General features: G+C 49.8%; 1 protein-coding gene across 2 annotated transcripts; it reads right to left on the bottom strand.

Annotated features, from left to right (window-relative positions):
- Nucleotides 1-1154: 1154 nt before the first annotated feature.
- Nucleotides 1155-27527, bottom strand: LOC132249649 (endogenous retroviral envelope protein HEMO-like). Of its 2 annotated transcripts, none has more exons than XM_059725275.1 (3): nt 26853-27527; nt 26062-26239; nt 1155-4053 (listed from the first exon to the last, which is right to left on the bottom strand). In XM_059725275.1, exon 3 carries the CDS (start codon nt 3443-3445, stop codon nt 1961-1963), a length of 1485 nt encoding a protein of 494 aa, XP_059581258.1. In that variant the 5' UTR covers nt 3446-4053; nt 26062-26239; nt 26853-27527; the 3' UTR covers nt 1155-1960. The 2 variants fall into 2 exon arrangements, with proteins under 2 accessions (XP_059581258.1, XP_059581261.1); XM_059725278.1 differs by lacking the exon at nt 26853-27527 and adding an exon at nt 26575-26834.

Genomic DNA, 27527 nt, shown 5'->3' with positions numbered 1-27527 from the left:
CAGAAGGAACTATTTGACTCCTATCTATTGTTTCATTTGTTACTGTGGTTTTGTTCCATTATTAATGACACCAGAAAGAGAGAACAAACATGAGATCCTCTGCGGGGACACAGACGAGGCAAGAAAGAAAACTGGAATTAACCAAAATGTGTAGGAAAACGTAGGGCTATAATAAGGCAAGCTAAAAAAAAAAAAATCGAGAACTTGCTGGAGACATAAAACAATAAAAAATTATTTAAGTACATTACAAGCAGGAAACCTGCCAGGGAGTCAGTTCAGTCACTGGATGATCACGGTGTAAAAACAGATTGGAAGTAAGTTAGGCCTACTGCAAAAGAATGAAATTAATCCTTTGCATCTGTCTTTATTGTAGAAGATGTGAGGGAGGTTCCTCACCAGAGCCACTCCTCCTCCCAGGGGACAAATCAATAGAAACTGACTCATATGGAGCTATCAGAAAATAAGGTTTGAAGCTGGTAACAGCTACCAATTGCCAGGACCAGACGGCATTTACCCTAGAGTCCATACTCCAAATTGTCAAACTCTTTAGCATGCAACCTTCACCAAAAACAACCTTGGTCCCAGAGGACTGGAGTTTTGCAAATGTTAACTCCACTCTTTAAAAAAGGCTCAGGATAGGCAGGGGCAGGACCAGGCAACTAGAGGGAACAGGCTAAATTCTGTTTCTCAGAAATCTGTAGAAAGATAGTAAAAATGGGGTTGTCCAGTTCATGGGTAAAACAAATTTGATGTGGAGAAATCAGCGTGGCTTTGCTAAAGCAAGAACATGACTCACCACCAGCCTGTTGGAGTTCTCTGAGGGCAGCAACAAGCATGCAGATCGTTGTGATCTGGTTGATATAGTATATTTTGACTTCCAAAAAGCCTCCACAAAGCCTCACATCAAAGGGCATTTGTACACACCACAAGATTTCCCATTAACCCATATGCAGTGTAGGTGGAGCAATGTTCTGGGGCCCCCACCAGTGGGATCCCCAGTACCCAATGAATATTAATCCACCTCAAAACCACAAAAACAACACCCAACCACCCACCCAATGCTAGTGCTGCTTTACAAAAAGCGCCTCAGTGCTCAGGTTTTGCAAATAGTTTCACAAAAGACAGCAGTGAGTGAAACGATTAATTCTCTTTTACATAACAATCCTTTAATGTTTTGACCCTTTTATTTTCCTTTTCATTGGTAAAACCCTGAGTCAGTGTGGAAATACACAGTCCATTCATGGTGCATTTCAGTGTATTCACAATAAGAACCAAGATACCCACTCACTCACACACCCCTGAAGGTCAGAAACAAAAAATAAAGCAGGGTGGGGTGCATCTGCCCTGGGCACAGGGATGCCAAACAATTTGGGGAAGGGGATGCAAACAAGGCAATACAATTTTCATTAAATGACAGTGTCGTGGAAACACACACAGAGTACTTTTGGGTCAGGTCAGCAGAAGCTTTTATTCAAAAGAAACTATAGCTGTAGGGGGAGTTGCAAAGTGACATGGATTTCCCAAGCACTTGGAAGGGGTCCCCCCCCAAGAGCAAAATCAGGAGGCTTATATACTTTTTAACAGTCACTTACAACTCACGTGATCATATAGTGAAATTAGCATGAAAAGCGGCTATAATATTACTTCATTATTTCTTTGCTGTTATCAGGATAGGAATTATGGGGGAGGTAGGGTTAGTTCACAAACCTCCTTCTTGCACCTGGAAATCTACTTTGTACATACTTTTTTTTTCTACCTTCAAGGCCGTGGAGAACGAAGCAGTTGCAGAAGAGTTACAAAGAACAAACACTTGCCCTTATCTGTTCTACTGTACAGAGCCAGCAATTCTACACAAAGCGGTTATGTCATCTTATAACTAAAATTATCAAAGTTTAAGGCATATATTTTTTCTGATTCCACAGCGCCCCCCCCTTTGAGACTATTTAGTCTCACTTTAGCCTTAAATTTCCATTCTCATGAGCCCCTCTATTTCATCATGCAGCCTTTCATGTTTTCTTTCAATCTGCTCACACTTTTGTAACACCATTATTCTAGACTCTGCTGTGGGTTTTCTTGCCTTGCTAAAGTTTCCCCTGCTGGCTTTCACGCAGCAGAGGATCAGTTGCATTAAGACATAGAACATTATCAGAACTATCAAGACAAACAATATTCCATACAGGATTTTCTTGCCAAGGGCCCCGAAATCTGGGAGCCAGGAGGTTAGCCAAGACCACATTTCTTCTAGACCCCAGTCAGTATTTTCTGAGGCCACTTGATGTAGGACCCTTAACTGATTTCGGATTTTGCGAATGTCAGTTTTGATTCGCATGTCCTGATTGACATAGACACAACAGGTGGAGTTTACTAAGGCACATACTCCTCCCTGGGATACCAATAGGTAATCTAGGGCTATGCGGTGTTGTATAGTTACTTGTGAGATCTGGGAGATCTCTTTTTGCAGAGCCTGAATTGCATCCGCAGTGGCATTTCCCATAGCTTCCATTGTGGCTGAAATGTTAATTATGGCTAGTTCCAATTCTCTTACTCCAAGCCACGGTATGAAGGTTCTCACAAATCGATGGAACCCTGTGTTTCTGGTAGCTGAGGGGTTAACCGCCCTTTTCATGTGATGGTTCAAATTGTTTACTTGTTCCAGATATATTGCACTATGCATTTCGAAACCAGGGATAACACGTCCAAGAGTGCATGCCCCCACCCAATTCCAGGGCAAGATTTTATGAGCCCTGTTTCCGCAGAGCCAGTAAAGGCCTGGGGCAGAAAGGGTACTCAAATCTCGACAGTTGTTGTGCCCTATCCGGCACTTTCGATTGATATGCATCGTATAGGACGGTCCACGTTCAGCTGCTATCCTGCTGGACCGACACATATTACAAGAAGTAAAATTGGAGTGAATGTAAAATTCCGATCTGTTTGCAATGAGAGCAACATGAGGTTCCTTAGAAAAGTTGTAGACCATGAATCCTGTACAATTGAGAGAGGGTACGTTACCCAACAGGATTCCACTGGTGCTACTAGGGCTATAATCTAGAGTAGTTAGGCAATGAGGGTAGTGTCCTACAGGTGTGGCTTTATTATAAGCTCCGGTGTTGTTGGATCTGTAACAGAAAGGCGCCTCTACTCTTGGGGAGATTATCCAGTTAGCAGGGGCGGCCCTCCATTCTTTAGGAGCGGACCGATGGGCAGCTAACGAGTAGTGTCTAACAAAGCCGCCATTTATTGTTCCCCATTGCTGGAGGGATATTGGTACTCCGATCATTGGGATTCCTTGGTGTAGGTGTGCTGGGCTGTGAGAGCATATCCAGCAGTCACTTTTATTTCCAGCTTGAGCCACCGCATGGGAGATCTGCAAATACAAATTTTTCCCCCACCCCCCTTGGGTGATACTGAGATACCCAAGTGTGATATATAAGGATATCAGTGCCATTTTTAGATACAGGAGGGACAAAGAATCTTAACAACAAACATAACCAGTACCAGTAAGAAAAAGAACACTGCCAGCCAAACCCAGGATGGCAGCCAAAGTCTTTCTTTGTCCTCTGGGCTCAAGTTACCTAAAGGACTGATAATATCGGCTCTTGCTCTTGATCGAGGTGGTGATCTTCCGAATGGGAGCATTCACTTTCTTCGAGGCCGAAGATGATATCTTCGTTCTTCAACTGATGAATCCGGCTGGGCTGAGGTGTTGGGTGCAGGGGAGAGGTTATTAGCACTTGCACCCTGATGCTCCTCACTTGCCTGAGTGAGGTCCTGAGGGTCTTTGTCCTTGGCCTCAGGGAAAGATCCCAACCTTGGTTGGAATACAGCTGCTTCGGGGTCCAATGGAGGTGATACCTTCTTGCAGTGCAAGGCGTGAGTCCACGTTTGGTGACCTTGGCAACGAACAGCAGAATTAGTGGTCAGAAGTACCTGGAAAGGTCCTTTCCATCTGGGTTGAAGTGCGTTTTTCCGTTGATAGACCTTTACGTAGATCCAATCCCCTGGTTCGAGGTTGTGACAGGGAACATCCGGTGGTTGAGGTAAGGCTTCTTGGACCTGTGAATGAACAGACCTGGCATACTTCATTAATGCCTTGCAATAATTTAGTACAGTTTCATCAGTTAATTGTAGGTCTGTTTGGTGAGGGGCAACAGGTGGTGTAGCTGGCATCCTCATGGGTCGTGCCATGAGTATTTCGTAAGGGGTTAGGCCATGTTTTCTGTTAACAGTGTTTCTAATGTGCATAAGAGCAATGGGCAGTGCATCAGGCCATTTGAGGCCTGTTTCAGCACAAATCTTCGAAACGCGCGTTTTTAAATCAGAGTTTTTACGTTCTACAGCACCACTTGATTGTGGATGATAACTACAGTGTAGGTGTTGCTGTATGTTGAGTGCTTGGCAGATGTTTTTTACTATCTGTCCTGTGAAATGGGTGCCACGGTCACTATCTATTGTGAGGGGCAATCCAAATCTAGGGATGAAATCTTTGAGCAATTTCTTTGCTACAGTGATGGAATCAGCATGTACGCATGGGTAGGCTTCCACCCATCCAGAGAACACATCAATAATAACAAGAATGTACTCATAAGAACAGCACTTAGGTAGCTGCAGAAAATCAATTTGCAGATTTACAAACGGTCCCCATGGAGGGGGATGGGCTGCGGGTGTCGTTTTTACCCGTTGCCCAATGTTGTGAGCTAAGCAGATGGGACAGGAGCTACAGTACTGTTGTGCCATGGAAGGAAAATTTGGGGCAAACCAATTTCTTTGTACTGTAGCAATCATTCCTCCTTTGCTCGTATGGGCCACAGAGTGGGTTAAACGAGCAAGATGTGGCAAAAGCTCTCTAGGCGCCACCAGGCAGCTGTCCGGGGAGCGCCAGAGAGAGTCGGGGTGCAGTGAACATCCTGCATGCAGCCAGTCATTTATTTCCTTTTTTGGGGCCTGATTTTGAAGAAGGACCAGACTTGAAAGGCTAGCCAAAGGAGACTGGTCTGCTGAAAAACAAACAAAAACAGAGTTAGGAGCCTGTGGGCCAGAAAGGGCCGCATTTCTGGCAGAACGGTCTGCCAGATCATTTCCTCGTGTGACATCATCAAAGGGTTTCTCATGAGCTTTACATTTAACAATAGCAATAGCAAGAGGCAATTGAACAGCTTCTAAGAGCGCTTTTACATAACAACCATGACTGATTTGGGTCCCTGATGAAGTGAGGAACCCTCTTTGTTTCCAGATTTGTCCAAAATCATGAACAACACCAAAAGCATACTTAGAGTCAGTATAAATGGTTGTGGTTTGATTTTTTGCAAGAATGCAAGCACGTGTTAAAGCAATGAGTTCAGCAACTTGAGCAGAACGAGCTTGGGGTAAAGAATAGGCTTCCAAAACAGCGTACTGAGTGCATACTGCATATCCCGCAACTAATTTGCCTGCATCATTTCTAAGACAGGAACCATCAACAAACAAAACAAGGTCAGAGTTCGGGATAGGAATGTCCTTGAGGTCAGTTCGAGGGGTTAACAATTGAGTTGTGATAGACAGGCAATCATGAGGCTCACCATCAGAGGCAATAGGCAGAAGTGACGCAGGATTCAGAATTGAACAGCGATTTAAGGTTACATTTGCAGCTGACAGTAGAAGTTTCTCATATTTAGTAAGACGGGAATTGGAAATGTGCTGAGTTTTGCCCTTGAGCAGAAGGGCCATCACAGCATGTGGAACTGCAACGGTTAAAGAGTGTCCCAAAACTAGAGAATCTGCCTTTTCAACCAACAAGGCAGCAGCTGCAACTGAACGGAGGCAAGGAGGAAGTCCCGCAGCTACGGGATCAAGGGCAGAGCTGTAATATGCAATTGGGCGATGCTTTTCACCGTGCAGCTGAGTGAGTACTCCTAAAGCGATTCCTTCCCGTTCATGACAAAACAAGGTAAAGGGTTTCTTATAATTAGGAAGTCCAAGAGCAGGAGCAAGAGTGAGGGCTTGCTTAAGGGCCACAAATGCTTGTTCGGCTTCAGGAGTTCAAGGGAGGGGTTCCAGGGTGGTATCATGAGTGAATGCTTGCAAGGATTTTGCAAAAGCAGCATAACCCAGGATCCACTGTCTACAATAACCCGTTGCACCTAAGAATCCCCTCATCTGTTTTCTAGTCATAGGTTCGGGAATGTTGAGGATAGCTTCAACTCTACTAGGGGAAAGGTGTCGTTCACCTGCTGAGATATCATGCCCTAAATAATGTACCTTAGACTTGCAGAGCTGCAATTTAGATTTTGAGGCCTTGTGGCCTTTCTGAGCTAAAGCTGTGAGGAGTGTCAAAGTATCTTGCTCACAGGCCTCTAAAGTGGGTGAGGCTAACAATAGATCAACAACGTACTGAACAAGGGTGGACCCCCCTTTGAACGTGATAGGATCCAAATCTTTTTTTAGGATCTGGGAAAACAGGGTTGGGGACTCTGTATATCCCTGAGGGAGTCTTGTCCAGGTATATTGAAATCCCTGATAAGTAAATGCAAACAGATACTGGCTGTCCTTATGAACGGGGATAGAGAAAAAAGCGGAACAAAGATCCACTACTGTGAAATATGTAGCATCTGAAGGGATACAGGAAAGAATAGTGGCAGGGTTAGGGACCACGGGGAAAGCGGGTAACACAGCGGCATTTACAGCTCGAAGATCTTGCACAAAGCGATACGTAACTTTACCAGGTTTTTTGACAGGTAGGATAGGTGTGTTGCAAGGGGAGCGTATTGGGACAATAATCCCTTGCTCAAGGAGTGAGGAAACGACAGGCTTGATCCCTTCCTCAGCTTCCTTTGAGATGGGGTACTGTGGATCACGAGGAAGTGGCTTGGCAGGGTTCAGGATGATACGCACTGGTTCAGCACTCAGCATGTGCCCCATTTCATTCGCGTGGGTGGACCACAGCTGTGGAGGTACTCGTGCCAACAGTTCCTCTTGCAAGAAGGAAGTGTCGGAATCAGAGTACTCCTGGGTTAGCAAAGCCACAAGCTCGGTTTCCCTCTGTTCCGGTACCTCAAGGTAAACACCATCTGGGCTACAATAAATCACGCATCCCAGTTTACACAGCAAATCCTTACCAAGAAGGTTGACAGGTGCACAGGGGCTAAGAAGAAAGGCATGATTTTCAGACAAAGGGCCAATAGAGATGGAGACAGGTTCAGAGACGGGATGTGGGATAGGTTGTCCGCCTATACCGACAGCATTTACAGTTTCAGGAGAATAAGGTAGAAAAGGAAACTCAGCAGCCTTTAGCGTGGAGCGGGACGCTCCGGTGTCGACAAGACAGGAGACAGGTTTACCAGAAATAAGGCATTCAACAAACGGACCAGATTGGTCAGTAGCAAGCAAAGGAGCAATGATGTCACTGTCCCTCAGGCTGTCCTATTCAACACTGGGAAAATTGACAGGAAGTGGAGGTGGGGGCTGGGGTCTGGGTCCTTGGCCGGGGCGGTTGGGGCATTCTGATTTCCAATGTCCTTCTTGCTTGCAATAATGACATTGGTTCCCATAGCCTGGGTTTTGTGGGCTCAAGGATCTATCTCTTCCCCTGAATCTACCCGGGCCTCCCCTTCCCCGTCCTCGTCCCCTTCCTCTACCTGGACCCTGCAACTGAGAAATCTGTAAGGCCATTAACTTAAACTCGGCACTGTCTTTAGACCGTTCCAATTTGTTATGAAAATGGTTAGCCGCAGCAAGGACTTCGGTCAAATCTTTAGTTTCCCAGCCAATAATTACTGTTTGAATTTTCTCAGCAATTTTAGGGTTAAGTCCCTGGACGAATGCTGCCACTATTGCTTGTTTAGCATTTCCGACTGGGTTATCCATTCCTGAGTATCGTTCAAATGCCTGTTTGAGGCGTTCTAAATAGTCACTGGGGTGTTCATTTTTGTTTTGTTTACAGGTATTTATTTTGGTCCAGTCTGCCTTTTTTGGGCAAATTGTGAGAACTGCCTGAACCAAAGCATTTCTCTTGTCAATAAAGTCTTGGCCAATCCCTGGGTTTTGTTCTGGCCAAGTACAGGCAGCGTACAGACGTAGCATAGTCTCCTTGGGCAAAATGGATCGCATGAGCTGATTAATGTCAGCCCATGTTGGATTATAACAATTTATAACAGTCTGCAATTCTTCCTGAAATTTTTCTGGGTCTTCCCTGATTTTTGGGAACTTTTGAGTTAAATTGTAGAGATCACCTGGAGTCCAGGGTGCATGCACAGTTACTATATTTTGTCCATCGGTGCCAATGCCTGGCATTTGTCTTAGGGGGTAAACTTGTGCAGTTCGGGATCTCAGATTGATGGGAGATCTTTCCATGCCTATTCCCATTCTTCTAAATACACCTGTGGTGGGTTGTGACCCAGGAGTAAATTGCCACACTGGTGATGATTGAGTGGCAGATATGGTGGATGAGTCCGGACTATTAAGCTCTGTGGATGGATTTACTGAAGGAGCTTCAGCTAATGGGTCACTAGCCTGGGCTGCAGCCTGATGTTGAACCGGCTGTTGCTGATGTGGGAGTCCCAGGAGAGCAGGGTTCGAACAAAGGTCAAGGATATCCTCTGCTGGCTCCGGTGGTGGGGGCGCCCCGGGCAATGCTGGATACATCGGAGCGGTGGCCAGCGTGTAATTTGGGGGAGCAGCCAATTTCTCCCGAACAGCTTTTAACTGCTGTTTTAATTTTTCTTGAGAGTCTTTTAGGCTCCTAGTTTGAGATTCTGTCCGCCGTTTGGACATTTCATCATACCAATAAAAGAACGCGTCCCACTGGTTTTGTGGTGTTTTGGATCCACGGGACTCTAACGCCCCTCTCAAGTGCACTATTTTATCCTGATCAAATGTTCCTTCCTGTGGAAAATGCTTCACAGGATCATCCCTAGTATACCAGTTCCACTTATCCAGGTACTTGCAAGTCTCGGGAGAATAGTGTGTGTACATAAAGTACGCCGGAGTCCCCTTAGGGGGGACAGGAACCTGTTTAGACTGACTTGTTCCCATTTTCAGTCACACAGGGAGACGTAGGAGAGGCTTATTTAGGATGTCCGGGCCGCTCAGTGCCTTGCCCCGCAGTTTTTCACTGTCCAGACAAAAAGCTTCTGACCCGACACCGGCTCATAAAATGGAAATGGGGAGGGAAACACTAGAGGGATCCTTTCACTCCTGCTTTTGGCAGAAGCTACTGGGACGAGGGGTTTGGAAAAGACAAAATCACTCAGACGCCCTTACCACTGGGTCACGAGGTTCCAGTTGGGTCCCCTTGCTTTCAAAACTGCCCTGTCAGGCAGAATTGGGGCGTCTGAACCCAACCTTAGTCTCAGTCCTGGTCAGTGGCTCATATTTCTAAATACACACACACATTCATTCAATAAGCCCTGTCCACTGAGTCACGAGGTTCCAGTTGGGCCCCCTTGCTTTCAAAACTGCCCTGTCAGGCAGAATTGGGGCGGCTGAGCCCAACCGTAGTCTCAGTCCTGGTCAGTGGCTCATATTTCTAAATACACACACACATGCACATTTATTCAGTCAGCCAGACCTCCTACCCCACACCGCCTTAGTTAATTAACTACAAGCCCGATGTGCTGTTGGATGAAGGTGCCTCAAACAGTTTCTCCCTAAAACGTACGTTACCAGACACAAAATGGGATCCTTTACCAGACAGAAAATTTTAGCCGGCAGGAAGGTTCAGACTGACCTGTTTTAACAAGGTTCAGATCCAGTTACCACGGCCAAGTTGGAAGCCTGCAGGCAGTCCTCCTCCGAAACCCCAATAGAGATTTTGAATTAGGTCTCTTACCTCTCAAGTTTGGCGCCTCAGGGTTCGGGGTGGGGGGTAGCCTGCGGTCCTCCTTCCTCAGCCTGTGTTCTGGATCCGAGTCACGGCACCAGGAATTGTCGTGGAAACACACACAGAGTACTTTTGGGTCAGGTCAGCAGAAGCTTTTATTCAAAAGAAACTACAGCTGTAGGGGGAGTTCCAAAGTGACATGGATTTCCCAAGCACTTGGAAGGGGTCCCCCCCCCCCCCCAAGAGCAAAATCAGGAGGCTTATATACTTTTTAACAGTCGCTTACAACTCACGTGATCATATAGTGAAATTAGCATGAAAAGCGGCTATAATATTACTTCATTATTTCTTTGCTGTTATCAGGATGGGAATTATGGGGGAGGTAGGGTTAGTTCACAAACCTCCTTCTTGCACCTGGAAATCTACTTTGTACATATTTTTTTTTTCTACCTTCAATGCCGCGGTGAGCGAAGCATTTGCAGAAGAGTTACAAAGAACAAATACTTGCCCTTATCTGTTCTACTGTACCGAGCCAGCAATTCTACACAAAGCGGTTATGTCATCTTATAACTAAAATAATCAAAGTTTAAGGCATATATTTTTTCTGATTCCACAACAGTATCCAGTGAATACTTTTGCAAGTGCAGCAAAAATAGCTGAAATCAATTGAAATGTTATTCAGATTGGTGAATCACAATAAATTGCAATGTTATTTCCATTGGTAAATCACAATAATTTGAACTTTTATTCATGCAGGCCCAGGCCTTGCCCCAGAGACCTGACAGATTTTTTTTATTGCTGAATCACAATAAATTGGAATACTATTCATGCATGTATGTATATGAAAAAAGGTGGGACCTCCCTCACCTAGTCCAATGGGACTGCTCTGCCTGGCAAGAAGCGGGACGGCCAGGGTGAGGGCGTATTTATACCCAGCATCAGTGTTGATCTAGTAAAGGATCACCTTGAGAAGCTGGACACCTTAAAGACAGCTGGTCCTGACAGATTACACCCTAGGGTACTCAAGGAGCTGGCAGGTCTCATAGCCCAACCACTGGCAAAAATATTAAAAAATCGTGGCGCTCAGGTGAAGTACCTGAAGACTGGAAGAAGGCCAGTGTGGTACCCTGGTAAGGTTCTTGAGAAAATGATCAAAGAGACCCTTCTGAATGTCTCTAGTGGGTTATGGAATAGAGAAAATCCCACACAATTTACTGATTCGTTTTGATGCACTGGCTGGGGGAGTAGTTAGCTGATTGCAGATTTCACAATGATTACACGCTTAATTCATACAACACAATTTTATTTTTAAATTCTTTGCTACGTATATAACACTGCTTAGCTTTAAGAAACACCACAAACATTAAGAACACAATAATTACATATATCAGAAACAATGCTCCGAATGCACTTCCATCCCAAACAATGCTATAAGAATTAGTATTACAAAAACAACTACAATTACAACTAAAAGTTAAATTTGAATCAATACTGTTATTTTCATACTATACTTACAATCCTAGAATTCTGAGAAGCCAAACACCTAAATATGGTTTCATTCCTCAGTAGTACGGTTCAATGGGCTCGCCTCAGCAATACAATTCAATGGGCTGGCCGCAATACTGATAGGAATAAGTCCCCTTCCTTCAGTCCCTTTCGGGCGCTCTGCAGCTTCAGCGTGTACTAAGAGATTCGTGTTCACGGAGAGGGTGGTTCAGGTGATCGGTCTGATCCGGCCTACACTTGCGATTCTTCCTTCGTTGTTCTGCAAGTATAGTCACCTCCAAATTGGGACAGTAGGTTACAGTTTTTATTGAGTGAGCTACCGTCTTGGGCCACTCCTACTCAAACCTGTCATTACCCCCAAATTTGGGCTCGGATCTTACTCAACAGATTCTTTTGCTTAGTAATTAGTTTCTTTTGTTGATCATTTTAATTACTTTGGGGAACTTCCATACCACTACAAGTGACCTTTTCTTACCAATCTGGTCAAAAGGTCCTAGGGTTTGATCTCTCGGAACTCAGGATATTTGCTTAAGAATCATTGTTAGGTTCTCTTTGTAAAAGACTTCTAAAGATAAAATTCAAGAGTTAAAACTTTAAGCAAAGTCTGGATTTTCCACACGTAGTCCAAAACAATGACCTAGATAAGGAGATAAATCTTATCTTCTTCCTGAAACTGGCTAATGGGCAACCATTACAAACGTTCAAACTATTCCATTCAATATGACAAGATTCACTAAAGCTGCGGCCTAGAAATATACTATGAATAGACCTTCCTGCAGCAGTCTGTCCTAAAGATGATTGGAAGGAAGAGACAGTCCTTGAGCTGTTGCTACAGCTGCCACCATACTTGCCCACAGAGTAAAGGGAATATTGCGGGACATTAAAAGATATTCAGGCACTGAAAGTATATATTAAGCCCAAACATTACAACACTTACTTCTGTACCCCTGGAGCTTGCTTTACTACCTGTTTGTCCAGCATCTCCTGATGCAGCACACACACATACACAATGCCCTGAATTAGGTTGTACTGGCTAAATACAGAAGTGATCTGTCATGACCTTGTAAGTGGAGCTCACCCTTCACTCTTCAGGCTGTATACCTGCATACCTTTCTTACAGTGGTGCTGTGAGGGTCAACTAGTAAAATGGTTGCACAGTATATTTTAACAAGTGGGGCTATTTCATTGTGTGTCAACATATTGCACATAAATATTATTTATTTATTAGGTGCATGTGTGTCTAATCTTACTTACACACCCACACGCGCCCTATTACCCTCTGTGGGAACTCTGGGGAAGGGCAGGCCCATTGTTGGGAGAGGGATTACACATTCACTGTGGCTGGATTTAAAATAGAAATCCAGGTGCAAGCAGTTCTGGGAAACAGTGCTCTGCGTGGGGAACCATAACGAGTTGGCCAGGACTTGTGCCAGGCCCAGGGCTGGCTTTCGCCACACGGCCTAGATACACAAGGGACATTCAGGATGCCCAAGTCCTAAAATCATATCAGGACACTCATCTGGTGATTTCAGTGGGGTTCAAGGCCCGCTACCAGTCTAGGCTGCCAGAGTGCTATGGAAGCGTGCACGGAGGGGATGCTTACGTGAGAGATGTGATTTGGGGATCAAGATGTCCTGGAAATAGCACAGCATGGCATCTCTAAGGAGACCCAGGGATAATCAAGAGGTTAATACCGTATTTTGCCTTGGAGGGGTCAGATGATCCGTTCTGTGCAGCGGGAAGTTCTGTGTTTCCAGTAAGGACAAATCTTACTGGACTGGTAATGAAGGAAGAGCAACCTGCCCAAATGCAGCCAAGAAACAGAAGCTTGGGTAAAAGAGTCAGTGACACCAAGAAATGACATTTCACATCCTGATTGAAATGAACCATTGCTCAAATGGCAGCAGACTCTTTGCATAGGGGAGGTCATCGCTGCAGCTTGTCACAGAAGGGCTCTGGATTTGCAGAAGTAACCGAACGGGGAGTTGACAACTGCCTTGAAAAGGATGGCTCCGGAGATCCAGCGTCTCTTCCCTCTTCTCCAAACTAGGACAACCTGGGCCTTCAGTGGCCTTCTCAGTAGGGGTGTGCAAAACAGGCCCTGCATGATTCGAATTTGGATTTGGCCCAAATCGGGGACAGGGATTCGATTAATTGATTCAGATCACTGTCCCCGATTTGGTTTGGGCAAATCCAAATCTGAAGATTCGATGCTGATTCAGAGAATCAGTGATTCGGCCATAAACACAGCTTGAAATATTTTTGTACATACCTCGAGGTACCAGCACAGCTCATGATCGCTGTGATGGAGCGTCCCACAGGAGTGCCCCGCTATGCTACGTGCTCAGTGGTGAACCCGGAAGTGGACCAGAAGTATTTTCAGTCTATTTCTGGGTCTGCCGGGGAGCCAATCAGGGGCCCCCCATCCCCTCCGGCTCTGCGATCAGCCTCAGGGCAGACCCTGGGTGTCCCCCCCAGACCCAGGAGGCACCAGTCACCAAGCTGGGGCGATGCAGGAGGGCCCCCAGTGCACTACCCAGCGGACCCAGAAGTGGACCGGAAGTGCTTCTGGTCCACTTCTGGGTCTGCTGCCGAGTGCGCTGGGGAGCGCCCCCGTGCTCCTGTGGGACGCTACATGTGCCCCCGCATGGCAGTGTTCATGAGCTGTCTGCTACCTAGACTTATGTAGAAAAAACATTTAAAGCTGTGTCTATGTCCAAATCACAGAATCTTTTTGAATCTCTCCGAATTAATTCAGAGGGATCTGATTCGATTTGGAGAGATTAAAAGGTCCTCTGATTCAGTTCAGATTTGGAGATCCAGCCCCAAATCGGACTGAATCTCCGCCAAATTGATTCACGGACCGAAGCTTTGCACAGTCCTACTTCTCAGCCTTCCAGACGGGTGACGGTTACATCTCCTCCCCCAGTGCAGTGGGGAATGTGGAGGTCTCTGTCCATCCCATGAATAATACTGGCATCCCCTCCACCCTACTGATCCCTCTCCACCTTCTGAAGCTTCCTCAGTTTCCATGTCCAGCCACTGGGGGTACTTAAACGAAAAAAGGTTGAAAACCCCTGGAGTAGTCGGTTGGAGTACCAGGAAAGCATGACCAGAACCTCCTGCCTTGACATCTGCCTAGGCCCGTCATAGGTGGAACAAGCACTGGACCTGACTGCTTACAGACTCCTTTTCCTGGTCCAGTGCACACAGTGATTTGCAAAGTTTCAGGACACAACAGGGGCATTATTTGATGTCCCCTCTCAGCTGTCACTGTGAAGAGCAACAGCATCACCTTGCCTGTTAGCTGACAACCAGAAAGTTTCCTTTCTGCAGTCAATTGCCTCTCAGACCCATCTGCTAGGATGAGATCAGCCCAGACACACGTGTCACAAAGCCTGGACTTGGACGTTCCACCAGCTGACTCCAGGGGTTGCACCAGAAACCTCACAGACAGCAGTGTCATCACATCTGCAGCACGAGGGAGAAGAGCTTAGGTATGATCATGGCAAAGCTCTGCCCCCGTGGTATTATTACAGAACACTAAAGCTTCTAACAAGCAACGTCACACAGCACTCTGAGGGCAGCAGTTTCTTGGACCTTAGCCTCACAAGGCCTGCAATCCTTTAATCCAGTGGGCAATGGGATAATTTCTACTTAAGGATCAGGCTCTGGCCCTGGAATAAAAGAATTAGGGTTCTTCTAGGGAAACAGGGCCTGAGCCTAGGGCACAGCATGTGGTTCCTAAAGCAGACTGATGTGCCTCACTCCTTTTTATGCACAGAGAATACTGTACTCCATCAGGTCCAAACTCAAAGTGATGGGGAAGCGTGAAATCACAGCATGTCCTAGCACCACCCTTGAATCCAAGTGGAGACCAACACAAAGAGTCAAAGACACATCTGGATATGCACTTAAATATTTATTTAAAGAATAAATTACAGAACTTAATTACAGAACTACAGAATTATGGAGGATGGCCCAGGGCATGGAGGCGGAGGGCAGACCTGCAGCAGCAGGAGAAGTCAATGTACTGGCCAGCAAAATGGCTACATGAGCCATTCCTGGAGGACGAGCAGGAGACAGCGAATGTCCTGGTTTCTTGCCACAAGCAGCAGCGCTGTGGGAATACTGGATTGCCTCATTTCAGAGATGCAGCAGAGACAGCGAGTGCCCTGGTGTCTCACCACGAATACAGGATCGCCTCTTTTCAGATAAAGCAGCAGCAGTGCTGGAGACGCACTAGATCTCCCTGTTTCAGGGACGGAGCAGCAGCACTGTGGAGACACTGGATCTCCCTGTTTCTGAGGACAAGCAGCGGTGCTGTGGAGTCACTGATCTCCTGGAGGAGGAAGAGGACGAGACGACACTGGATCCCCGGAGTTGTCCTCTTCCCCTATGCTGCCAACACCTCTGTTCGGTTGCTGCAGAGTCAAGATGGAAGAAGCCTTCTGGGACAGCCCCCAGTGATGGCCTCCCACGATGCATTCTGCCTGCCACCATTTGCAACAGCTTCCACTTCTGTTTTGCCTTGAACAGCCTCTTGCCATGAGCGGACAACCTCCTGATGGCCACCAAGCCCCAGCAGTGGGAGCACCCCATGTCTGGGAGCAGCTTCCCACTCTGGCCACCAGCCAGAGCTTCAGCTGGCCCTATTTATAGAGGAGCGGCTGACTGCAGCTGACCAATCACATAGGGTCTGTCCATATATGGCCATCAAATTGTCCTATAGCCATCCAAATGTCCATATATGGCCATCAGATACGGTGACCATTGATTGTTCATATATGGAGAACTCCTCTCCAATTAATCCAGGTGAGAAAATGGGAAAAGCCTGGGTACATCCCACACCTTTCTTTCACCATGGCAAAATCAGGACTCTGGCTGCAACAAACACTTGTAATCATAAATGTCCTTGTCTTTGGTTTTCTCCTCTTTGGGGTTTCCTGCTTTGCTCCAGACACGTGGGGCACAGCCCCCATTCCTCATTGGCAGCGAGGTTCTGCCACAATCACAGGCCTCCAGGAGCTGGGGCTTGAAAGGAAACACTCACTCCCAGGAGAGTCGCGCTAAAATCCAACTTGCCCTATTCGTTTCATCCTCCCCCTCGTCTTGTGGGGACATCCCTTCCTTCCTGGATCGTGCCTGGGACCACGAACTGTTCTTTCGCTAAACCACCTGCCTCTCTGGGCACAAACGGACTTCGGACTGAGCACAAAGCTCCAACTCTTTGGTCTATCTCAAGTCAAGGGGAGAGCTGGCATTTAGCTGTCACTGCCTCCTCTTGCTGCCCCTATAAGTCAGTGGTACGTGAGCTGTTTTACTGAGACTTATACTTGAATCTAGTTACAAGAGTCCTGAGGAAATCAGTCCATCCGGCAGTCCTTAGTAAAACACCTCACAAGTTCGTCTGTTATGAGATCAACCTGGCAGTTTCCTCACAAAGGCCTATGCTAGGCTCTGACATCAGACCACTAAGTCAAGACACAGGACCAGTGACTTCATAGACACTTGGGTCTTCGGGCCAGCTGAGTAAAACAGAGGAGCTCACTTATGTACATCACAAAGCATCCCAGCTAAGTAAAGCAACCTCACACAGCCCTCTGCAGTGACCTCACTCGAGGGCTTTTCCTTCACAATCCCTTTTAGCACTTGTTCTTCCAAGAGACACTTGGCCAAATTCTCAGATCAGATTTGGGGATCAGGCTGAGCCCCGGGAAGAACACAACATGGCATGTCTAGGGAGACAGGGACAAGCGGAGGGCAAAAGTGTAGATTTGCTAAGGTGGGGTCGGCTGCTGCTGCCACATTGTGGGAGGGGGACGTTCTGTGCTTCCGGTAAGGACAGACCTCTGTGTGATATGGGAGTAAAGGGAGAGCTTAGATGCAAACAAGAGATGAGCGCTTAGGTGAACCACACTTGGTGACAACAGGGAACGTCATTTCGGTTCTTTTTTGACGTGGATCATTCAAGTGGCACGTGAGAAGTCAGCACTGAACGTGGCCACAGAAAGCTTCTGGATTTGCTGAAATCAGAAAGGAGAGGAGTGATGACTGAACAGAAGAGGACATCTCAGGGGATCCACTGACTCCCCTCCCTTCTCTAAATCAGGAGGCTGAATGCAGTACTCCTCCAGTGAAAGGAGGTGATCTGACATTTCTCCAGAGCACCAGACCCACTGTCTCCACTGGCTCTCATGTCCTAGTCCCAGGCATCCACACGGCTTTTGTCCATCTTTGGCCATATAAGAAAACACACATACATGACTAAACATGGCCATAAAAGCCACTCAAAAAGTCCCGTGCCCATGTAACGGCAATGCCCACAGTCATAATAGCTGTGTGTTTCCCTATATGGAGACTTGGACGGGATGGGGACCAATCTGATGGCCATATATGGACAAGCCAAGTCTGGTTGGCCCTCAGTGAGTGATGACATGGGACCTGGCTGGCCAGCAGCTCCCTTATAAAAGGGCCCAAGGGCTGAGCTCCTCTCTGAAGCCAAGGACTTCCCATCAAAGCGAGAAGCTCCTTGACAGTAGTGTTGCCACGAGACAAACCACATGCGAATGGCTCAGGGGAAACAAAGCAGAAGGACCGGTGCAGAGAGGTGCCGCCGCAGGCTGCTGAGGGCAGAGCATAGGCCTAGAGAGAAGAAATGGCAAAGAAGGACCCGACTGGAGAAGAGGCCAAGGCTGGCACTCCTAAAGGAGGAGGTGGTGGAAGAGAGGCTGGACCACCGTGTTTGGGAAATAGATGAGGGGGCCTGTGGAGACAACGAAGCTTCTTCTTGGGCAGAAGATGAATATCCTAACAAGGCACAACCCCGAATAACGACCTGGAGGAATACTGCAGCTACGAGAGTCTATCAGATGGATTTTGTGTACTGAGGGAGGAGAAGAGGAGGAGACATTGCCTTTACACTCAGGGTCCGTGTAAAATAGGAAGACTCTAGAAAGAAAGAAGCCTCTGCATTCTCAGGGCAGGGAGCCAAACGGCAACACATCCTGCTGAGACAGGGCAATCAGGAACAGACCCAAGAGCTTGGAAAAGTCACTGGCACTAAATCTAACAGAAACCCTCTTCCTGCTACCAAGCAGCCAGAAGGAGGATGGCTCAAGACCAAGGTAGCACACCCAAGCTGCATTTCCAGAGGCAAACTGGTCTTTGGTGAAAACTCAGAGTCTCCTAGCCCTCCAAAGAGAAGATCAGCTCCTTCTTGCAAATGTGTTCCCTGTCTGATCCTGCCAGTAGCTCCTGGTCCTTTCTGCCTGATGTCCCCAGAGCCTTTTAGTTTCATTAAATAAAGATCATTTTCTCAGGATTGTGATGTTCTCCTTATTTTGTGTGATCATGCCTTGTTTTAATAAGATAAATACACATCAATATATGAACTGTTCAGTTCCACTATTTAGAGCAAGTCTTGATAAGAGAGTGTCCTCCCGTGTCTCAGGCACAACTCGTGACATGGGTGCTTGTGCAATCGTGTCTGTCTTGTGGCACAGACTGGGGGGGACTACTGCAGTCCTGGCTGCTAAGCTACTGCCTTACCAGTTCCCAATCAATCATGATTCACTGAGGGACCAGCTCAATACACAGGACCTAACTACTAGTAGCTACTAGGTAATTAGTCAATCAGCAACCATTAACACCTACAAAACCACAGATTAAGGAGAGGGAATAATCAATACAATCAACTGCCCCAAGACAGAGACAGTCAGTCCCACAAGCACCCATGGCATGAGTTTTGCATGTCAGCAGCTAGGAGTGCAGGGCCCCAGAAGCCAGAAGCCCCCTGCCCCTACCTCCTCCACAGCTGGCAGACGTTGTGGCCACAGCAGGAGCTAGCAGGCCTGCAGCTTTCGCCCTGCTGCGCCTTCACACGCACAGTGTCACCCATGGCATGAGTTTGGCTAGTCTGCAGCTTGAGGTGCAGTTCCCCCAAACCCCTGCACTGATCTTCTTGAAACTTGGCAGGCTTTGTGGCCTCCCCACGGGCCACCACCCCTGCACTTTTCACTCCCCTGTGGTGCAACACATACACATGACAGGAGTTTGCTTTCAAGAATTTGAGGTGCAGTTCCTCCCAAACCCCTGCACCGACCTCCTTGAAACGTGGCAGGCTTCATGCTCCTAGAAGAGGCTACCATCCCTGCATATTTCATCCAAATCAGATGAAAAACAACAGCATTATAGATATTTCATTGATTCCCCATGATACCCTATGGCCAGATCTCTGAAGCTTTTCCGAAGCGCTTTGGAGAGCCTAACGAAGCCAGCACTTGGATCCAGACATGCTGCTTCGGATGCCGAAGCGTCCAAAGCTTCTCCAGATCTGAAGTACGGTCTGAAGCCTTGCACAGCCCTAAGCCAACCTGTAAAGCAAGTGTCCCACTTGGAGGCAAGGCCCTATGAGGAGAGACGGAGAGACCAGAATCTCTTCAGCTGTCACCAGAGAAGGCTGAGAGGTGATCTTGTGGCTGCCTGAATTTCATCAGGGAAGCACAGCAGGGACTAGGAGATGCTCTATTTACTAGGGCACCCCCTGGAGTTGCTAGGAACAATGGCCACAAATCGATGGAGAGAAGATTTAGGTTGGACATTAGAAAGAGCTTCTTCATGGTGAGGGTTGCCAGAATCTGGAAAGGGCTCCCAAGGGAGGTGATGCTCTCCTCTACCCTGGGGGTCTTCAAGAGGAGACGGGACCAGACTGGATACGTGCAGTGAAATCCTCGGCAAAGCCCTGGGAATCCCTCCGCTCCTGTGACATGATTTCATCTGCTCCAGTGTGTTCCAGGCTCAGCCCGTACCTGAAAGGTCTTCCCTTGGCAATAAAATCCTCAGTAAGGGTCTGGGGGTGGTTTTTAGCAGCCATTCATCATGTTGCACATAAGAGAGGATGGTCCCGGCAGGATCCCAGGTACCATCCATGTCCCAGATGACTTGATGTCCAGGAATCAGAGGGAACTTCAGGCCCCAAGGCTGCAGCAAGAATTATTATAACAAACCTGACGGCTGCCCTGTCCTCAGCACATAGAGGACTTCCAGCCCCAGCCCCTTTCCCTCAGGGCACCTGGAAAGAGCTCCACATTTAAGGCACATGGAAGGGCATGTTTAACTCCGTTGCTGTCTCTGGAGCAGCCAGCAGGGCCCTTTCTCATCATAAGAGTCACTTTACTGCCTCCAGAAATCTTCTTGTGGCAGATCGAGTGACTTCAGCCAAAATCCTGGAACAGATGCCCCCAAAATAGACCGAATAGCATCCTCCCTTTTCTGTGCTCTCCCCCCGTGATGACCACCCAGCTGAGCAGCGCATCACCCCCATGCCTACAGCAATGCCCAGGGGGGTTTTATTTAACAGACAGCAGCTGCACTCTGGGCAGAGAAGAAATTTGTATGATGCCAATGATAGATATCTACTGGCCTCTGTTGGGTGTAAATGGTGTGCTGACCCCATGGCTCTCTCAGACCATGGACTGGAGAGGACAAAGAAACATGGGACTGGAAGGGACCTCTTTGTTCATGGCTATATCCTTGCCAGTGCAGGCAATCCCACTGTATGATCCCATGCTGAAATCTGACAATCAGTATTTTAAAACTAGTTGTTCCCTCCCACGGGGAACCTGCTCCAGAGCCTCCTGTTCTGATGGTTACAATCCTTCTTCTGAGCTTCAGCCTATATGTATGTGTGACCCCTATTTCCCCACTTCTCCTGGGGCAGGCATTTGTCTTTTCTCTTGTGTGGCTCTTCTCCCTCTCAGCAGTATTTCCAGAGAGCAGTCAGCTCCCTTCTCAGCCTGCCTCTCACTAGGATGAACAAGCCGGTTCATCCCAGGAAGTCTCAGCTGTTCTTGTTAAACTTCTGGCACGTGGGGGCTCCAATCGCACACGGCCGACTTCCTTCCATAAATGGATGTCTCACATCTGCCTGCACTGTTGCCTCTGCTTTTGTGTGCCTGCTTTTCAGCTGTACATTCCCAATGCTGGGGACTCAGGCCTATGCTGTGTGTGAAGGGGAGCTGTCACATTTGCATGTATATATAGCATGTACATACAGCAGGTACATCTAGTTTTCACATCACTTGCAGGCACATATAGCAATACCTCTTCTCCCCTGGTTCCAGGGTATCCTGGATCTGGCAATGGGGGTTTTCCAAGAGAATGGAGGCAAAGCGGAGAGGAGACTTCTCACAGACACCAACTCTGATCTCTCCCTCAGCTACGGAGGAGGTTGCGTGGAGCCACAGCCCCCAGAAGACCGGGGTGGCAGAGCCACACTGAGAGTCCGCTCTGCCTCTCCCTCCACTCCCTGCATCGCGCAGAGCTGGAGGTCACTGCATCCCACAATTGCATCCTGGTCCAGAGAGCAAGTCACTGCAGGGAGACCGAGTGACTTTAAACTCTCCAGCTGGGAGGCACAACAAGGGTCATACCTCTCTTCACATCAGAAACACCCTGGTTTTGAAGGCCTTCAGTGTACACGTGTACGGGGAAATGCTTCAAATGCGACATCTGCCTGCACCCACAACGTGATGGCTAGAGAGCACTGTCTATGAGACAAAGCCAGGATGGCAAGAAACTCTTCATGAATGCCAGTCAGCATTGACTTTGGCAGCACAGGACATCTCTGTCTAAACTACCAGTCCCTTCCATTTTACATCACCTGGCCACTGCCAGCGCCAGGACAGCAGGAAAGTCTTCATTAGTGACAGTCACCACTGACTTCAGCAGCACGGGACATCTCTGCCCAAACCACCAGTCCCTTCAGCTGTACCTCACCTGGGGTGGAAGCAAGAGCCCCCTGTGCCCCCACCAGCGCTTGTGCCCCGGCTCCAGCCAGTTTCCCCAACCCACCCCGCAGCCCCCGCCCCCGCCCAGCCGGGCAGCGCCCCTCACTCCCAGCCCGCAGCCCCGCCCCGCTCCGCACGGACCTGCTCTCTGCTCCCTGCCCCGCCCCCTCCCATCGACGTCACACGCATGACGTCACCGGTTGGCGCCGCTGCTGCCGCCCCGCCCCCGCGTTAACCCCTTGGTGGCAGCAGCCTCTGGCAAGACTGGGGTGGGGGGGCCCTTCCGGCCCCTGCCTCAGTTTCCCCGCGCGCTCCCGCCAGCCCCGCCCCGCCCCGGCGCTGCCTCAGTTTCCCCCGCCAGCCTCCAGCCCGGCCGCAGTTTCCCTTGTGCCTGGAGACGCCCCGGGCGCCTGCCCGCGCCCCGGTGCGGAGGGCCGTGCCGCCCGGGGCTGGGGGACGCGCCGGGGTCGGGGCGAGGGGGCCCCGGTGCTGCCGGCTCTCGGGGGCTCAGTGTCCCGCAGCGCCGGGCTCCGGGGAGGGTTTCGGGGTCCCCCCACCCCAGCTCTGGCGGTGTACTGGGGTCCCCGGTGCTGCCAGCTCTGGGCGGTATCGGCCCCCCTGCACACGGCACCGTGGGGGTCTCGGGGTCCCTAATACTGCCAGTCCTGACTCTCATACTGTTCCACCTAGGAAAGAAAACGTGCCACATTTTGATTTTGTTTTATTTTAACTGTTTTTTTTAATGCCATGCCATCCAAAGTACAGGTAGCACGTCTCCCCATCTGGTGGAGGGACTGGAAGTGGAGATAGAAGCAATGGAAAATGCTCCTGCCCCCATGCTGGTGGGGAGGGATATTACAGAGCTGGAGCATAAGCGAGCAGCGTGGGGAAACTTCCTAGATCCCCTCCGCATTGATGTAGTGACTCGCTGGCAGAGCAAGAAGGTGAGGAGGGGAGGTAGAGAAACCGCCCAGAGCCAAGTAACCCAGTTGGCTGTGGAGGCAAGAGGGGGATAAGGAAGAGACCCCCGACTGCAGCAACCAGCTGGCTGCTGAGGGAACCAATGACCCTGGGGTCAAGCTAAGTGACAGCCCCGGGGAGGAGCCCAGTCAGTCAGTGGCAGAGGAAGCCGAGGCTCTCAGGGAGGAATTAGAGAACATCCCAGTGGAGGAAGGGTCACCCCTTAGGGAAGCACTTGAACTCCCTGCTGATTGCCTAGCTGGGCAGGAGTTCAAACCCCAGCTTGGAGGAACTTTGACGGGTGGCCCAGGCGCAGAAACAGGTCACCCCAGATAAGAGGGAACAGGTGATCTGGGATAAGTGGGAACCAACGATGCGGCTAGGACCAGCCCTGACTGCATCATGAAGGACTTCCATGAACTGGGAGACAGCCTCAAGAAGACTGGAGCACAGGTTGTATTTTCTTCCATCTTTCCGGTCGGCAGCAGCTGGAGACGCCAGGGTGCCTGCATCAAAGAAGTTAACCGGCGGCTCCAGAGTCGGTGTCTTCAGGAGAGCTTCGGATTCTACAGCCATGACCAGCACTTGCAGGGAGGAGGCTTCCTGGGAGATGATGATCTTCATCTCTCCCCCAGAGGTAAGTATCTGTTGGCCCGCAGCTTGGCTGATCTCCTCCCAAGAGCTTTAAACTAGGCTCGATGGGGGTTGGGCAACCAGTAGTCAAAGAGAGCCCAGGGCTGGTAAATGACAAACAAGATGCCAGATCACACCAGGTAAGTATTAAGGGGTTGGTAAGCCATAAACAAGGCACCAGACCACACCAGGTAAGTAATAAAGGGAATATATGCCATCAAGGCACAGGGACACCAAGAGCCCCCTTTGGGGGATTAAAATGTCTTTATAGAAATGCCAGGAGTATGGGGAACAAGCAGGAGGAGCTCGCACTCTTGCTTGCTAGCACCCAGTACGACCTAGTCGGACTAACCGAGACATGGTGGGATTCTACACACGACTGGGCGGTAGGCATTGAGGGGTATAGGTTGTATAGGCGAGTGGCCATCCTCTGGACACTCTCCAGATTCCCTGCGTCCCTCCTGAAGTGCGGCGCCCAAAACTGGACACAGTGCTCCAACTGTGGCCTGACCAGTGCTGCATAGACGGGGAGCATCACCTCCTCTGATCTATTAATCATGCACCTGCTAAAGCACGACAAGGTGCGATTGGCCTTGTTGATGGCCTCGTTACACTGCCGGCTCATGTTCATCTTGGAGTCAATTATGAGTCCAAGATCCCTCTCTGCCTCCGAGCTGCTGAGAAGGATACTCCCCAACCTATAGGTGTGCTGGGGGTTCCTCCTTCCCAGGTGGAGTACCTTACATTTATCTTTATTAAATTGCATCCTATTTCTCTCTGCCCATTGATCCAACCTGTCCAGGTCAGCCTGAATCTGCTATCTGTGTTGGTCTAAAGACATGGGCAGACAAGGCTCTATGGGTCAATGTGATATTTTTTATTAGGCCAGCTAACCCTGCCCCTGCCCTACTGACTCCCTCCCTCGATCTGCCCCCCAACACTCCTTCCCCCCACACCTACCAGCCAGACGCTGCTGTCCAAGCTGCCGGGCTGCAGAGCAGCAATCAGATCTCTATGACCCGCTTTGGCAGCTCAATAATCAGTCTTTGGTTTCAGCCCAAAAATATCTTTCAGTGCTGCCCTAATAAAAAGCATTCCCCTAAATCCACTGCCAATCACTAACACCAGGCTCCCACCCAGACCAGTACACACCCACCTGCACCAGTAAATCCCTTGGTTCATAAAACCAGTTGCACTTGAACCATCATTTCTTAGCCCTTCTGCGGGATGGAAAAGAGCCCGCACCAATTAAACATACATTGAGTACGTGGTGACAATGGTTATGAGTAGGTACTTTCAGGGATCATTTCTGTAGTTGATGCCTAGAGAGGGGTATGTAAAAGTGATTTATTAGTGGTGTAGCCTACACCCTTCGCTACTGGGTGTATTTAGATGAGGGTCCCTCATTATCTGGCCATGTCCTCAGCAAATCTCGGCTACTGAATCCCTCCCGTCAGGAAACCTCTTTGGTGAACGGAGGCTTGCCCTGACTAAGGGGAGCAGCGCAGGCGTCTGCAGTGCGTGCCACGGTACACTGTTCTCACGCTGCTCGCCGTGGTTTCAAGTCATCACTGCTCAAATCCTGCACAGCTTCTGGTTGAGTTTTACCAAGCCAGGCATGCAAACACCTCCCATCTTGGGAAAAGAAAAGAAAAGAGAAACACTTGGCTGCCAGGGATAAACCGAGCAACTCCTCAGCTGAAGGATCTCTCACAAAAAGGATCTGGAGGGACACTCTGCATTTCAGTATCGATCCAGGAAGAGGCAATTGCCATTTACATCAGCCTAACCTATCCACAAAGGACAAACCGGAGTACAGCGCAGGTTCATCCTACAAAACTGATCCACGTTTTATCTGCAGATCCAGAGTCTTTACCTGCACCCGTCAGCCTGGCACATGAATGGCACGCATCCTCGCAGCCCACCCCCAGGCTCCCCGTACATGATTGCAGGTCTCCTTGACTCCATCTATCTCGACACATTTATTCTGGGAGGAACCTGACAGGCTTCAGTGTCCAGAAGTAGGCGGGGGAGAAAACCCTGGGTTTAGAAAAATCCACTTGAGGAAGAGAAGGGCAGGGACATTTGGACATGCATGGAAAGGGGCTGAGGAAAAAGGAGGTGCTGTCCTGCAAACAACTCAGGAACTATGAGATGTCAGATGAACAGTGAATAAGGGCGAATTACAGGCGTCGTTCCTCCGATGCACATCTAGGAAAGCAGGCAGGGACCTGCTCTCCAGCCCAGCCCAGGGGCACTGGATGCAACGACTCTGCAGTGCAGCTGGATTTTATGGTGCGATCGTGTGGTGGCTGTAAAGTCCAGGCAGGCAGGCCTACGAGAAGGGGCCTTAGCACCTGACCCCGCACAGTCTCTTACCTTCATGTGGCTGAGGAGGGGCTGGAGGAGCCCCCAGAGCACAGGACGCTCTGTCTCCATCCTTGCCTCCATCTGCCAGCTCTGTCACACCAGGGGATGCAGGAACTGCTGCAATCTCACATCCAAGCCCGAGAAGAGTCACCCGCAGCTCCCACCCCTCATGAAAATCTCAGCGACTCTAAAAGAATAAAATGAAATACAAATAAAAAGGCAACGTATGGGCAGCCAAGACAGTAACTGTGTTCCTGAGCTCTGCATGCACCTGTGCCAAAGAAAACTCATCTCAGTGGCACTAGTCAGTCCTGCTCCTCCCAGCAGCTCCCCAACCCCCCCCCAAACGCCCTGAGATTTAAACCAGAGCTGCTCCTGCCCCGCGCCCCCTCCCCACCCGCCACCAAAATCTCCCGCGGGGCAGAACGGATCGTGCCCACGGGCAGGACCTGACCTGCTATTTCAGTTGACACCAACACAGTAAAACAGGAGGTAGAAAGAGAAGCAAAGCCCTGAACGCACCAGACCAGCGGGGGAAGCCAAGCACGTGTGGGTGGGATGCCACAGCCCGAGGGTGCAGCGGGACCAGAGGTGCTGCCCGCACTGCCCCGGCCCAGCCCCGGGGATGCGCAGGACACGCGGGGACCTGCCTGGTGCGGGCAGCGCAGCTCCGCCACGGCCGCCTGCCCGCGCCCACCTCGTCCTGCCCGGCCCGGCCCGGCCCGGCTCGGGGGCACTGGGACTGGGACCCGGGCGGCGCATGGGTGGAGGGGGAGAGAGATAGATACAGATCTCGGTACCTTGTATACAGAGGCACCTATGTCTACTCCAATATAACAACACGGGGTCCGTGCCTGTCTGTCCCCACGTCCTGGAGCCGCGGGACAGGGGGACCGGGGCGTTTGCAGCCGGCCGGGCCGGGCCGGGCCGGGCCGGGCACTGCGGGAGGCGGCGGTCGCAGCCCCGCTTGGCCCGGCCCGGCCCGGCCCGTGCGCTCCCCCCGCGGGGCCGGGCTCCCTCCCCTCTGCTGCCCGCCGGCTGCGGGGCTCGGAGCGGGGCAGCGCCGGGGCCGGGGCCGGGGCCGGGCAGGAGGCGGCCGGAGCAGAGGGGGAGCCCGGCCGCAGCCGCCCCGCCGCCCCCGGCCCTGCGCCGCCCGCGACCTGCCGGGCTCTTCCCGGCACCCCGGGGGCTCCGGGCCTCCGCCGGCCGCGCTGCCCAGGCTGCCCCGGGGGGTGGCGGGGGCCGCCCGCGCCGGACAAGGACCCCGGCCTGCGTGTGTGCGCGTGTGTGCATGCATATTCCCGCACGCGGGCACGAGGGTGTGCGTCTCTCCATTCTGTATGTGCATGTCAGTGTACATGTGTCTGTGCGTGCATGCATGTGCGTGTGTCTGCGTGCATGTGCGTGCATGTCTGTGCATATGTGCATGTGTGTTGATGTGTGTGCGTGTGCATGCATGTGCATTTGTGTGTGCA

This window comes from Alligator mississippiensis, chromosome 1 (assembly GCF_030867095.1).
Source record: "Alligator mississippiensis isolate rAllMis1 chromosome 1, rAllMis1, whole genome shotgun sequence".
In the NCBI taxonomy this organism is placed as follows: Eukaryota; Metazoa; Chordata; order Crocodylia; family Alligatoridae; genus Alligator; species Alligator mississippiensis.
Note: the sequence above shows the minus strand (reverse complement) of the source record. Positions and strands in the feature narration are given on the sequence as shown.